We start from the raw sequence: 15638 nt of genomic DNA, 5'->3' as shown, positions 1-15638 counted from the left end.
AAGAATGCGAGATAAGATGAGACCATAAGATCTGATCTTCTCCCTATCTCTCATTCAAATTTGAATTTGAACCCTTTCTCATAATGGATGAAGCCTAAACTTATGGGACCCACCCATTAGTGATTGCTCACCAATGGGCCCCACTGGCCTAAGTCCAACTGCCATCTCATGAGGAAATTCCAAATATACAATGTGCTACACTGATTTCTAGGTGGATGGCTGATGTCATGGTTTGCAAATGCAAAATAGGATTAGAATCAAGTTGGGGTACAACTTAGAGTTGAATAATTTCAAATTATATTGGAATAATTACAAGAATGCTTTTGAGAATAACTGAAAATTAAGAAAGCCTGCCTTAGACTGAAAATATTAGCAAAGCCCTTCTGTATTTTATTGATGCTTTTGTCCTCTGCATTGATATTGCCTTGACTCTGTATTTTCTACTGGTGCAAGACTTAAATCACATAGGCAACATGTACATCTTTGAAGTGTTACTCCTTGCTCTCTATATATATGGAGAGAGAGCTATGAAAATTCATCTTTACATAAAGGGTGGCAGATTATTGACAGGAGAAGGGCTCTACTTCAGAAAGGTTTTCTTGATTTGTAACTATTTTTTCAGGGGCATTCTTGAATTTGTCATATTTACACAATTCATACTTATAAAAAGGAAACAAGAAAAAAAGAACAGGGAATGGTTATCTACGACACATCCGAACATCTTACATGTATTGACATTTGAGCCCTTGATGGGTCCGCCATGAAGTGAGTCTGGAAGAGGAATTAAGATGGTCCGCTCATTAGGTGTACAGTATACTGAATCATTGAAACCAATGGATGGTTGATGGTCCAATTCAACATACAAATGTGTTCCAGGTAATGAATCAGCTTGATGTGCATTGTGGGTAATCTTCAGGATGGAGCCTATGATGGAATGTCCATGCTACAGAACATCCCACCATCGGACTATCCAAATCAAACAATTTGTGGACTTCAGAAAATATGTTGCAACTTGTATGCTTGTTTAGCCATCCATTCGCCAAAACGTTTATAAGACACTAGGGCGGTTTGATGGAAAGGGACGAGGATTGGGTACTACCACAACTAGAACCTACCTGGATAGGGACGGTCCTGTCAGGGGCTCTGTGGGACCTACCTTGATGTATATGTTTTATCTATACTGTCCATCTATTTTGGCATATCATTTTAAGCATGAACTTAAAACGGAAGCAGATTGAAGGCTCAAGTGGACCACACCACAGTAAGCAGTGGGGATTGAGCTGTTACAGTGGAAAACTTCCTATGCCCCACCGTGATGTTTATTTGCCATCCAACTTGTTCATAAGGTCACATAGACATGGATGAAGGGAAAACACATATCGGGTTGATCCAAAACTTTTGTGCGCCCAAAAAGTTTTCAATTTCAATCCCCACTGCTTACTTTTGGTGTGATCCACTTAAACATCCTCCCTTTCGGGCTCATGCCCTAAAATAATCTATCAACAGCATGGATAAAAAAACATCACGATGGGCCCCACAAAACCCCAGACATGACCGTCCGTCTCTAGCTAGGTGCATCCGATGGAAGGACGTTTGGGGCGGGGCCCACCGATGATGAGACCCAGCAGATGAATGCTGAAAATCACCCGAACATCACCCACACCTAATCGTTTTCTATGGTTAGGGATTCCCATTAATTCCTCTCCTCATTTTTTTTAAAATGAAATTCCTCTTCGCATTTTGTTCACCCTTCAGAAGAGGCTCTCAATGTCAGCAAATGAACAGCGCCTTGACTCCATTTCTGTACAACCGGAGGGCCATGGTTCAATTCTTTTAAGACCTTTGATCTCAAGTGTCCCACAACCGATGGGGACACCCAAGAGGCTTTCAGATTAAAAGATCCCCAGCATCCAATCCAGGGCTTTCAATGGGCCTGGTAAAAACAAAATGTTGAATAGAACTGGCCCGTCAGGCCCGCCCATATCGTTACGTGTTTTTTCTTTTTAGCCACTTAGGTCAGGATCTTCCAACATCGGAGATTTTAAGGATATATTCCCATCTAAGTTGGGAACTTTACATGGTCGGCATCATAATCACGGACCCTAGCTCTTCACTTCCAGATGCAGGAGGTCCAGACAATGACCCTAGTCGAAAGAACAAAAACCACGGATTCCTGTAGGGGTCAGAATTACTGAAAGAAAGGGCCCTTGATTTTGGGAGATTTTGGATATTATATATGTTCGGACCTAAAACGAGCGACAGCTAAAATTCCAATGTCGCTTTGTTTTGCTCAAGTTGCTCGCAACTTGGCCCGAGTCAGCCAATTTGTCCATTTTCCACGGTGATGTATCAGATCAAATTCGAACAAGTCGAGTTGATTGACTCATCCATCGTTGGTTTTCAGTGAATCTGACCAGGTACACATGAAGATGTGTACCATTGATTCTACAGGAAACATGGATGGGCCATAAGGCCAGCTCACACTCTACCTGAACAACTACCTGGAGGTTTCTTTGGAACAAAACATGTATAATCAAGGGAACATTGGTCAACCTGTTTCTTGACCCATATGTACCTTCCTCGAGTCCTCTAAATGTGGGGTTAGGACCGTCCAACCAGCATGAATTCCAGGCTCCAGCCAATCTTAAGATGTGCTCCGTGGGGTGATCAGCTCGGATCTGGCACACATGCCACCCGTACAAAATTCAATCTGATAAATAACCTTAATAGATGCCTAGAACACCATAATCTTACCTCCTAGCTTATTACATGCGGAACAGTCATAAACTCCCAAGCAAGTTAGGATGAAAATATTCACTCTAGCTTCTAGCTCAACTCCCTGCTGATGACTTCATAAACAATAAAGCATATATGATCGATAGAAGCAAATTATATTGAGTGAAAGATTACAGAAATTTACAACATCAAAAAGGAGAGGGTGCTGTCAGGTTTAGAAATTAAGAAATTCACACTATCATATCAATGTTGGCACTATCAAGCTTCATTTAGGTTAAAATGTTTGGGGGGCTCATCCCCAGCATGTTCCCAATCAAGCACTGAACCGACTTACAATACAAACTACACTCCAATAAAACCTTTCACTCATCTTCACAACCCCACAAAACTAACTCTGGCCAAGAATTGCAACACAGTTTGACCAGCATGTGGATCAAACCACAACATCCAACCATACATCAATACGGTATGTGAGACGACTCCTAAACTGTTAACTGCATCAGATCTAGCCATTCATCACTTAGCAATCACTTCAACAAACGAGGGAGGACCGCAGAGACGGGGCAGTTGGAAGATGAGTGCATGATGCCCAGCGAATGACTGACTCAGTCACCATGAGATCCAGCTGCTCAAACTCCCCGAGGCCAATTGTGCGGTTCCTCTTGCTGTGGAAACCTAATGCTCTAGACATGGTTGCCCCTCCCCTTCGAACCTCAGCTGCTTTGTGCTCAGTTTCCCCCATCTCATGAGAAGCAGAAGAATCCGGCAACATAAAGAGCTTCCCAAAGCTGGCATCTACAACCCCAACAGAACAATTGACATTTGAGTTCCCAGTGGGTGAAATACGTAGCAGAAAGGGTAACTTAGGAGGGAGATTGTACCTCTCTGAATCATATTAACTTTTGAACTGATGGCTGTGAAAGCCAATGTGTCCCCTTGCTCGTTCGGAGGACACGGACTGAAAAATTGGAAGCTGGGCAATGTTGGAATTGGAGAAGAGAATCCTGGGCCATCTGATTCGCAAGAGCTGTGGAATGAGAAGCATGCCGATGCTGAGCAAGGAGTGTTATCCATCAAGAAGGAAGAGAAAGATGATTTGCAAGTGAACACTGGTGAATGCTCCAGTGGGACCCCACGAAGAACAGGGGACCCAGAGCCAAAGCTCAAGTCACGATCTGCAGAGTTCTTCGGGGTAGAGAAAGAGCCGATCCCCAATCCCAGTTGCCCAGAATTTGATTTCTGAAGTTCAAATGGTTCTTCCGGCTGATAGCAATAATCCTTTATCCAGGGATGGTCTGCAAAAGAAAAGCCAATATTCTAAAGAAAACCTTAAGCACGAGACTGCTGATATTTCCCATTTCGAACTCCATGCTTACAATCATAACAGAAGGAAGATTACCCATGACCCAGTAAGATTTCTTCTTACTGTATTACAATACGAATTCCCATGGGGCTCAGGTGAATCCATCTTCGACAGTAGTGAACTATTGTATAGGAGGGCTCACTGTATTTGCATATGCCCCCAAAATCACCTGGCTTGGATGACCATAGGCATCTGATTAAGGGCTTGCAACATGGAGGATAAGAGCATTTGTCTTCCTGTCCAATTTGCAGGCCCGTAATCAGATGGATGCGATCAATTAACCAGGGAGATTTGGGGGTTGTGTGCAATCCATAGGTGGACTGCTTCTATCTAACAGCAATTGGTGGTCATAGGTTGGGGTTACTTGGGTCCCAAAGAGGAACTTGCACCATAATACTAAGAAAATTTCTCATTGAATCATCGCACTGGAATAAAATCCATGACTCTCTAAGGTCATGATTTCGAGGAAATGATGAAAAGAGAGACGAAAAAGAAACATATGGTGTACCATGACTTCAGTGTGGCCTCATATAGCTAGATAAGGATCTAAGAAATCTGAGACGACAAGATTCTTTTCCCTTTTTGAACAGTCAGCGACAACAAGATCACACCTAGAACCAGAGAAAAAATGATAGAGTGTGTGTGTGTGCGCGCGCGCGTGCGTGTAAAGATTCCTCTTAGTCCAATCAGATGTCATTATCTACATAGGGGCTGTTTGGAGACAACAAAGTTTTTTGTTATGGCTAAAAGAAGAAGAAGAATAAGAAGATTGTAACTAAACATAATAGTTACATTTTGTACAACTTTTTAACCCTGTTTGGTAAACGCATGTGAATATGGAACAATTGTGAACTCTGTTTAAAAACTAAGGTAGTGTACTAGAATCGAAATTACATATACAAAATATCTTCCATTGGGCATCCACAAATCTGACAATTAAAATATGATTTCACTGTTTTATGTTGGTTTATGATCCACCTAAGGTTGCGCCACTATTTGGACGGTTTAAATTTAGTTATTTATTTCTCATGTGTTTGGTTTAAGATCCATCTAAAGTGGGCCGATTATTTGGGCAGTTTAATTTTAATTTACATATTTCTCATGTGTGGTTGTGGTAAGTGTGGCAATGGACCAGGCAGCCCGCTGAACTCAACTCACCTTCGGATCAGGTTTGGACCTATTATCTTGGCCTGCATACCAGGCTTAGGCCTAACGTGCATGGCCTATTCAAATTTTTGGGAAGCCTCAAGTCATTTTAGCCCAACCTAGCCCGTCTTGATCCGACTTCATATGCATGTCTTATATCCTACATGTGTCATTCTGACCCTCAATTAAGCAACCCATGCATCTTGAATGTAGACCACTAATTTTGTTCATTTTAAATGTTTTCATTGTTCATATGTGACCCACTTGATCAGCAAATAGATTAGGAATATTAATGTAGGAAATAGGGATTCTTTTTTTCTTTTTTCTTTTTTTTTTTTTGGCTGGGGGGGGGGGGATGGGAAGGAAGGCAGAGAGAGATGGCTGACCAACCAATTTATGGAAAAGGGAAGGATAAGAGCAGTTGTTGTTTTCCTCAAAAACCTTCTTCAGACACATCAAAAGAACTTCACTTATCAACTTGACTCAAGTAAAACCAATAAAGAGTTTTTCAGAACCTTACATGGGAATAATTCATGCAGAATCCATGACAGAAATATCAAGTTAAGATGCATCAAAATTATCCATCTTACCTAGAACTTGTGCAGCAGAAAGTCTTTGAACAGGATCTGTAGAAAGCATTCTGGTAATCAAGTCCTTGGCAGATTCAGATATGCAACCCCAAGGATCAAGTGGAAAACGGAGATCAGCAGCCCGAACTGCATCAAATATCCTCGACTTAGTCTTCCCCCAAAAGGGGGGCATCCCACTGAGAAGGATGTAAAGGATAACCCCAGCACTCCACACATCAGCAGCCTGGTTGTAGCCCCCCGCCAGTACTTCTGGGGCAATATAAAATGGGCTGCCAACAGTCCCATGTAGACTCTGCCCTATAGAATGTAGATAGAAACAATTGTTTACAGAATCACTATAAGTGAAGGAGAGAACATTCTTCATTTGAAACAGCATGGGAAAGTACTGTGTGGATCCATTTTTCAGTAAGCTAAACTGTTCATATAGTGGACCCCATCATGGGATGGGCTATGTACCAACATCTCCCTTATCAGATGATCCCAGCATCTGATCAGGGGCCTGCAAATGGACAATTATATTCAATGGCTCATATTTAACAGGCTAATTGGACGGGGATCATTTGATTTGGAGGATTTTTGGTATGCTTATGTCCATGCAGGGGCCTACCATCTGAGCATTTTGGAGGCCCCATACAAACAATTTGCCGGGCTGAGCAAACTGCTTGATCAAACATTCAATGATCCCTCTTGTTTAGAATACAAAACAGTAGGAGTCACAACAGCTCAACTGAGAAGAAAAAGAAGAAGAAGAAATCCAGAGTATACCTGGTTTGATGTAGGTTGCTAGACCAAAATCTGCCAATTTTATGGGTGACGACAATGATTTTGTTGCCAAGAGGATGTTCTCCGGTTTCAAATCCCTGTGAACAATACCCTTGTCATGGCAATACATCACCACTTCCATCAGATGTTTGAACAAAATACGGGCCTGGGATTCGGGAAACCGCCCATGCTTCTCTAATCGGTGGAAAAGCTCACCCCCAGCACAAAGCTCCATCAGCAGATGCACATAATCCTCCTCTTCAAAAACTGCCTTTAGATCCACAACATTTGGGTGCCCGGACAATCTAGTCATAATCTCAATCTCTAGCTTCACACTGCAAATGTCATCAGGCGTGACCAACCGATCCTTTGCGATGGACTTGCATGCCAAGATCTCTCCGGTCAGCTGATCCGAACACACCCTGATGACACCGAACTGCCCCCAACCCAATTGCTCTCCCAAAACATATCGATCTTCCAACTTTGCTGAACAGTTTGAGTCGAGAATGGTATCTTTCAGATTGGCAACCTTGTAGCAGTTGCACGATGAGACTGATGACAGGCTGCTGTTGCTTTTGGCAACAGCCATAACAAGAATTCAAAACTCCCTAATAGAAACAACCCCAAGTCACTCAATGAAATCTACAACATACACCAGCTTATTTTCTGCTTCTCAACCCCCCCACCATCCTAAAAATCCAAAACTCAACTAGAAAACTTTCGTGTGAAAGCATCCCCAAAAGAAAACCCCTTTCTATGGAAAAAAATAAATTTCAAAATCAACAGCTCCTGTCGTGTCCGGATCCTTCTTTTTTCTCAATACCCTTCGTGGAAATTTCGTAAGTGCAAATTACAGTCAAACCCAAACATCTCGAACGGATACGAATTCAAAATCGATGGAGTCAACACTCCGCACCCAAAGGAGTTCTCACAGCCAGGGCCAACAGTTGGAATTTGACAACGACATGTATCGTGAGAAATACGAACCCGAAGGATCCTCTTCTAGAAGCCATTAAACCGTAACAAAGCCCTGGATCTCATCATTCCCAAGCACTTTCACCAGTTGCCCCGACCTGAAACCCACGTGAAGTCCTACAATTTTCAGACAGAAAGCTCCATTCTAGAACTTGAATTCCCAAAATCAAAATCACAGAAATAGGAATTCCTCTTCACTTTGAAATTCCCAAAAAAAAAAAAAGAGCAAAAAATCGTATTTGAAGATCAAAACCCTAGATCGTCTTCTACGACCTATAAAAGGTATAAAAAATAGCTAATCATTACATAAAGAAAAACAATTCCACAAAAGAAAACAAAAACGCTGCAAGAGATCTGATTTCTTCAAAGAAGAAGAACAGAAGACTAAAAATCTCAGAATGCAGCTCGGTCGCATACGATTTCTCCGCTGATTCCGTTCCGTTCCGAGTTCAAAACTCAGACTCGAGTAACGAAACGGGATCATGACCGGAAATCTAGAGGGGAGAGAGATACGGACCCGGAAAACACTTGTAGAAGCCGTTCGTTGAAGCTGCCGGGCGTTTGGTCCTCGATCGAGCTTCTACGCGGAGCTTCTCCTTTTTCACGGGTTTTCCGGTTGGGGATGTTCTTCTGCTTCCATTTTTCGAATCTCGGCCACTTATTTCATTTTTTTAAAATTTTTTTATATGCCTTTTCATCATCCAGACGCGGACATCAAAACCGGATTTAACTAGAATAAATAAAGTTTCGAAATGTTATGATGTAGTCGTACCTATCATAATACGATCCAACCGTTCGTTTTCGTACACCTGAATATTGAATAATATATCTATAAATTCGAAATAAATCTAAGTTATATGGATGGATTTTGATTTTATAATATCATTTTTTTAACATAGTAGACATCAAATAACTGATATGATTTTTAACCGTTAAATTTTTTTCAATTTACCGTCCATATTGTAACGATTTGTCTTATATATTTTTTTAATATGTGCAAGATTACAAGCTTTTATAAGATGAACGGTTCAGATCCAGTTTTTATCTGACCACGTATACGGTAAACTCGTGGATATATCGTACTATGATAGAGACGGATCTATCATATCATTTTTCAAAAGAGCGAAAGAAACTTCGTTGGGAAGCGAACTTGGAAATGTGGTTTGAGGTTTTCGGCGTGAGGAATTATTGGATCCTCGGCCCACGTTGTAAATTCTGACAATTGGTATTATGATTTAGTGATCTGGACCACTGATCTTTTGGGGTCCGTTTTGGATGGTTTTGTCGTCCTAGAAAAACCCATATATACAAATTTTCTACAGTTTTGATTTTTGGCCTAAAAATAGACGGTCCAGATAGAAAAGTTCCATCTTCAACCAAAGAAAAACTGTTATCATGTAGTCTTGAACTAATTTGGGTATAATTTTCCAGGGTGTTATGAAATATTCCAATGGCCTGGATCACTGATTAATGGGCCCCACTTGTAGTAAATGAAAACCCGAGTATATTACTCCCTGTCGCGAGATTTTCTGTAAATTCTCAGCTGTATTTTGTTTTTTGCGTGAGGTGTAAATGCAGATGCAGAGGTTTGGAAATGGGAAATGCTTGCGTACGCCACCTACGTCCTTCCAGCTCACATTTCTCAGTTGGGCAAAATGAATTAACGTAAAGGAAATCTACCCCGTCCATCAGCTACATTATCCCATGTTTGACCTTCCAAAAATTAGGCTGATTTCTTAATAATACAGGCCACCGCATAAAATTACAAATGAAACCTTTAAATTCACGTAGTATGGCCCATATGAGTTTTTGAGTACTATCATTTTTGACAATTATTCATCCTGATGAGGCAGATCAGATGGATATATTGGATGGTATAGAAACATCAAGGTGGGCCCTATACAAAACTAACGGTGAGCGTTCCATCACGTGGGGCACACCTGAGTGTAGTATCATCATGATTTTTGGGTTACATGGTAATGAACATGACACAGCGTACCTGATGTACGGTATGGATCGTACGAAATCTCCACTCTCGAGGCTCTCAGTCAGCGAAAGTAACGTAGGGCGAGGAACCCTAGCGCTGTTGGGATTTTAAAAAAAAAAAAAAATGAAAAAGAAAAAAAGAGGTTTGAAAACATACCACACATCACCCTCTCAAGTCTCAACACACAACTCTGCATGCAGTACGTACGTATCCATGCACCCGTGCGTCAAAATCTGAACCGTGAATAAGGTGAGTCCTACAGTCAGTGTTACCTAGTGCAATATTCATTTCCGTCCACATGTCTAAGGACCATGATGAGTTCTTCTTTACACCTTCCGTTCATTTCGGATAGGGATGGACCCAACTAGGGGATGGGAATATTATATTGTACAAAACATCTTCATGGTAGGGCTCACATCATTAACGGATAATAATTCAAACAAGCTCCTGGGTTTTCATGTGTGATGCGTTTGAATGTGTGCGTGGAAGTGCTGCGTCTCCGGCTACAAAACCCGTGGACATGAAGCGGGAAACGTTTCAGCGTACTAGAGGAACATTGAATAGTTTCTGTACCTTTATTTATAATATGATAGGACGCGGATTGCGTCCTACCCATTCCCGTCTCTCGCAACGAACGGGCAATTCTGTGGCCGGGCCCACTGTGATTTATCTGTATATCTACGCCATCCATCCCTTCTGTCACATCATTTTAAGATATTTCTATAAAAATGAGAAATATCTAATGCTCAATTGGACCACAACAAATAATAAAATTGGTTGCATTAAATGCACATGGCCTTAAATGGGACTGGTTTGCGTACTACCCTGGCAACCGGCAGTTAGGGTATAAGCCCGGAACTGAAGCTGTTCAGGGCTCAAAGTGGACTAAACAGCGGGGATTAAACTCTCACCGCCGAAAACTGCCTAGGGGTACATAAGTTCTGGATAGAGCTGATATTTGTGTTTTACCTTCACCTTGGGATGGATGGCAAATAAACATCAAGGTGGGCCCTAGAAAAGTTTAAAAGGTAAGAATTATTATAACCACTGCTTCCCGTAGTGTAGTCCACTTAGGATGTGTCTCATTTTTAGGCTTATATTCTAAAATATACAGAAAATTAGATGGACGGTGTGGATAAGAGCCATATATCACGGTGGCCTATCAAACCTCCTGCCTGTTCCGAGTTGGAGACCGGCCGGGTAGGACGCAATCCCCGTCCCATTAAATGCAACAGTCGTCTTTAGTGTGGTCCACTTCAGCGTTCCATCTGCCGTATTTTTATTTTCATGTACGTACCTTAAAAATGATGTGAGAGATTGGATGAAGCAGAGACATCACGGCGGGCCCCGCCCGCCCACAGAACTGACCGTTCGAGACAGACGGGGGTAGGATGCGAACCGCGTCCAATATAATAGCGTAAACAAATGGGATGGTGGTCCTCGAGAATAGTCTAAGTGAGACCCCGGATCCACCGAGGTGGGTGGGACCCTGACTGTGGGGCTCACAGTTATATGTGTGCCTTAAATCCACACCGTCTAATAGTTTTGAAAGCTCATTTTAGTGCATGATCCTAAAAATGAAGTAGATCCAAATCTCATGTGGACCATGCCACACGAAACGGAAACAGTAGTGATTGGATCCCCACCATTCAAAACTTCATGGGAGCCACCGGAATGTCTATTTTCCATCCAATCTTTTGATAAAGTCACAAAGAGCTGGACGAAGAGACCAGGTAAGTATTAGCTTGATCCAAGACTTTCGTGGTCCAAGTAAAGTTTTTAATGATCAATTACCACTGTGTTCTTGTATAATGGTCCACCTCAGATTTGGATCTACTTTATTTTTTGGATCATACCTTAAAATGAACTTTCAATACGGATGGACGGCATGTATGTAGTTACATATATCATAGTAGGCCCCACAGTCAAGGTCTCACCTAATCGGCTCCCCCACACTTGTGCGAGTTCGGAATGGTTCGTCTGGTGGGTCCCACCGTGTATATGACCTGATTTAGAATTTAGGCTAGGCCCATTACATGTATGGTAACTGAACCATCATGCAAGATTACCAATTCAGTACATTCTTTAGTTGTGTGACTCACTTATGATCCCACCAACTAGATTCATGGTCAATGCACATACCGATTAAGGCCCAGCCGTTAAACGGCCCAGATCTAACACGTACGTGCCACATTGACGCATATGGAGACTGGAGACAGTAGCTCACGAGCAGCCATGTGCCCCGCTATTTACAGCCGGAGAAGCGGATTTAGTGCAGAGCCTTTCGCAGTAAGCTCTTGCACTAGAACCCACATGGGGTGCACCATGAGTTTTGTTGAGAAATCTACCGTGTTCATCTGTTATGTTAGCTTATTCTAGGACTTGAGATCAAAATTGGGTAGATCCGGGCCACACTAAAGGAAAAGGTGGGTAGGTAAAATCGTACCGTTGAAACATCCATTAGGTGGGGAAATGAACTGAAAACACAAATATTAGACTGATTCAAAACTTTTGTGCCCCACGAATATTCTAACCGTGGACGTTCAATCCTCACGTTCTCGGCCCATGTGAGTGTCTTGGATCCGGCTCATTTTTTGTACTAAATCCTAAAATGAGCTCAAAAACACAGATTGACGGAAAGGATTTCTCACAAACATAACGGTGGGCCATCTAAGTTTCCAGCGCAGAACTTACGAAGCAGGAAATCCCGTCCACATGTAGCAGCATTGCAACAGTGCGCAAGTACAGGGTAGCTCACGTGTGAACTGAGAGTGGGGTAGACTGAAAGATACCTCGTTTCAACAAGTAGGTCTTGGTATCGATTCCTAGTGGGGTGGCTAACAGCTAGGTGTGAACTGACAGTGGGGTATACTAACAAGCTGACAGAAAGAAAAAAAAAAAAACGAAAAATGTACATGGTAACTCATGTACGCGCCACCGCATGTCCAGCATTGGAGATAGCTGCTAAATCCAATCCATCCATCATGGGTCCCACTACGTAGATGCCCTGCTCAAGAATCGGGTCATCCTAACTGTTTAACAAACAAATGTAGACACCCAGATCCATAGCTCAACTGGCAGACTGGATGGCCGACGCCTATGTGATATGGGACGCATTGCCCAATAGGGCCTTATAACAACTATATATATATATATATATATATATATATATATATATATATATATATATATATATATATATATATATATATATATATATATATATAATTTTTAAAAAAAATTTAAACGCACGCACACACTCACGGTGTGGTGGAATTTCACCACCTATATTACTGGAACCCTTGACCCGGTGTTGGAAACTCCTGAGAGCCTACCACCGGAACAAGAATAAGGACCCAACATAGCTGAAGTCTAGTAGTCCACCTGTTTCTAACGCGGCCCACCTGATGACTGCCATAGCATGATTTTATTTTTATTTTTTGGCGAGAACGAGCCTCAACGTGAGACCCACCTGATGGACGGCTTAGATGTTACACCTGTCTGCCACGGTCGCACTTAAACTGGGACCTTAGCCAACGTTGTATAACTAATAGTAGAAAGGATGGGGAACTAGGATCATCTAACAAAGTAATTCGGACAATGGGTCATCCATCATGGGATCCTTAGGATGGACAGTCTGGATCTCACATGTAGAACTCTAGATCATGGAGTACAAATTTCCACACCACGCGGGACACGAAAGTCCATCTTATGTTGCTTCTTCCCACCATTCCAAAGCTATAGTCAATCGGATGTTGCCTGAGAAAAATGCGACGAGCATCCATGCACGGAAATGTGGCACGCGTGTGCAAGCTACAAGCTGCATATCAGGCCAGCACCGTAATACAGTGCGTTGATAATCCCACACGTGTGTACAAGGCTGCTAATACACAGACCACCAAATCCGCCAACCTACTGCATTGCAACTAGATGTATTCTATTAATCGAATGGGAATGTCAACGCTCTCGCCCAAGAATCAAGCAGGTCCGATCATTAGGTGGGCCACCATTTACTAAACAAAATTAAGGCTGAAAAATAGTTCCACAGAGTGTTTCAACTGTCGAATTGTTTTTTACATTGTTAGGCCAATTTCTAAATAAACTTTGTTTATTTTTGAGAGAGAATATCCATTAAGTGAGAATTGTTGTACGTTATTTTTAATCATTCTTAGGAGAGTTAATTAGGAAAAGACACATATTATTGCACAAGAAGTATACAGTATGTATAAAATTTGCAAAGATATTAGGAGCGCATTTTATGAGAATGGCAGCCGATGCTGCTCAAGTAATACACGTTATTTGATGACAAGATGTGGCCGAGTAGTTGAAGACAAATTGTGATCAAACGAGAAAAGATCTACAAGCAATTACTAGGACAAGTGTTGAAAAGAGAGAATAATCTAAAAGGTCCGGGTGATGCTTTTGCTAAAGCGATTTTCGTAACCATTGGACAATAGAAAGTGCATCCGACTCAATCAAATAAGCCAATTAAATTAAATCTATCCCAACTTAGTCCTATCAATCATTCTTTTGTATTTCTTAGTATAATCAGTTATTTACAGTCCTATCAATCATTCTTTATATTTTTTAGTATAATCAATCTTTTAGTTCCTTAGCATAACTGGTAGCCTAATTCAACATTAAGAATAACATTAATCTAATAGTTATAATCCTTAGTAGTAATCCAAATCTACGCTCATACATAAGATGAGTTTTATTTTAATACGTGCAGTTTTTTTTTTTTTTTCCTTTCAAAAATGTGTTTTGCTGAAAGTTCTTTTGTATGAAAGGCAAGGCGAAACCCATTTTCGGAGGATGAACCTTACCCTCCGATAATCGCTTCACTATCTTAAACATCTTATGAGTGGTTGAATAAGTGGCCAATTTCTCTAAATCTCGGTCATATACCGTTAAATTTGACGTATTGGCATATCTTAACGCTCAAGGTCAAAATTGTTTGATTGAAATCAAGCCGTACAATTGGTTCTAACATACCCACACATATCACACATGCCCCATAATTGAATTTGAAATTGAGAGGCAACTAGAACCACCTAATAGACGGCTTAGATGTTGCATCTATCATCCTTTGGAGCACAAGTGGACTTAGTAAAGCTCCCACAATATAAAAAGGTAGAGGTGTACACGGTCGAACCAAGTCGAGCTTGGCATAGTTTGACTTGGCTTGGCTTAGCTGACCATAGCTTGAGCTTGGCTCGACTCAATCCTCAAGCCTAACTGTCCAGCTCAGCTTGGTTCGAAATTTTTTTCAAACTCAAAAAATCAGCTCAACTCAACTTGAACTCAGCTTCGATATGAGTCTAATAAAAAATTTTCGAGTCGAATCGAGGGAGCTAATCGAGCTAACTCAGTTCGTGTACATCCCTATAAAAAGAGAAGAGAGACCACTCATTCAGTGTCCCACACATGCGATTGAATGTGTATTGTAGGTTTTCTAACCATCCATTCCTTCCATAAGATAATGGCCCACCTGATAGAAGACCAGCCTGATTTTAAGCCACTTGGAGCCACCCAATGAATCTCTAACGTATGTGTGAGCCACCAAATGAACGATCTACATATGATACACTGATAGATGGAGATATGTAAGGACCATGAGCAACATTAGCGAGGATTGTATAACTAATTAATTTCCAAAAGCAGTAGAGGTAGCTGACTTGCCCAGGCATGCGGAGGGCTTGACTTGCACTAAATAATATATAGCCGCGTGACAATCATGCATTTGGTTCGCCCATCATTAGGTGTGTGGTCATATTTTCACATTGGATTCTAAAAGTCAGGCACATCCAAGACTTAGGTGGGCCACACCATAGGAACTGTATAAAATCAAATTTAGGTGATGTGACCAACATGGATCTTGAAATGTGTAGATCTTAGGTGACACACACGCACAGTAGACCCTACACTATAATGATAGAAAATCCTATCTCAACTATTTCTGATGGTGTATGGCATTTGAGCGTTGAATCTGTCCCGTTTTTGGGACCCAGCTGGAATGAGGATCGATAGCACTGTGGATGGACGGGATTGATCTTATCCATATGAAATCATTTTGTCC

The 15638-nt window shown here is 41.5% G+C and overlaps 1 protein-coding gene across 1 annotated transcript; it reads right to left on the bottom strand.

The window, feature by feature from the left end:
* Positions 1 to 2870: 2870 nt before the first annotated feature.
* Positions 2871 to 8232, bottom strand: LOC131232488 (calcium-dependent protein kinase 13). The gene is made up of 5 exons (XM_058228754.1): positions 8090 to 8232; positions 6601 to 7670; positions 5836 to 6132; positions 3618 to 4031; positions 2871 to 3531 (listed from the first exon to the last, which is right to left on the bottom strand). Exons 2-5 carry the CDS (start codon positions 7184 to 7186, stop codon positions 3269 to 3271), a joined length of 1560 nt encoding a protein of 519 aa, XP_058084737.1. The 5' UTR covers positions 7187 to 7670; positions 8090 to 8232; the 3' UTR covers positions 2871 to 3268.
* Between the last annotated feature and the right edge of the window lie 7406 nt (positions 8233 to 15638).

Source organism: Magnolia sinica, chromosome 18 (assembly GCF_029962835.1).
Source record: "Magnolia sinica isolate HGM2019 chromosome 18, MsV1, whole genome shotgun sequence".
In the NCBI taxonomy this organism is placed as follows: domain Eukaryota; kingdom Viridiplantae; phylum Streptophyta; class Magnoliopsida; order Magnoliales; family Magnoliaceae; genus Magnolia; species Magnolia sinica.
Note: the sequence above shows the minus strand (reverse complement) of the source record. Positions and strands in the feature narration are given on the sequence as shown.

What these genes read in the sequence shown, in the direction of transcription:
- LOC131232488 (XM_058228754.1), bottom strand. Translation starts at nt 7,186, where the DNA reads ATGGCTGTTGCCAAAAGCAACAGCAGCCTGTCATCAGTCTCATCGTGC. An exon ending in AGCAACCTACATCAAACCAG is followed by an intron (nt 6,133 to 6,600) that starts GTATACTCTGGA and finishes TACATTCTATAG; the next exon opens with GGCAGAGTCTACATGGGACT. An exon ending in TTCTGCTGCACAAGTTCTAG is followed by an intron (nt 4,032 to 5,835) that starts GTAAGATGGATA and finishes TTTCTTTTGCAG; the next exon opens with ACCATCCCTGGATAAAGGAT.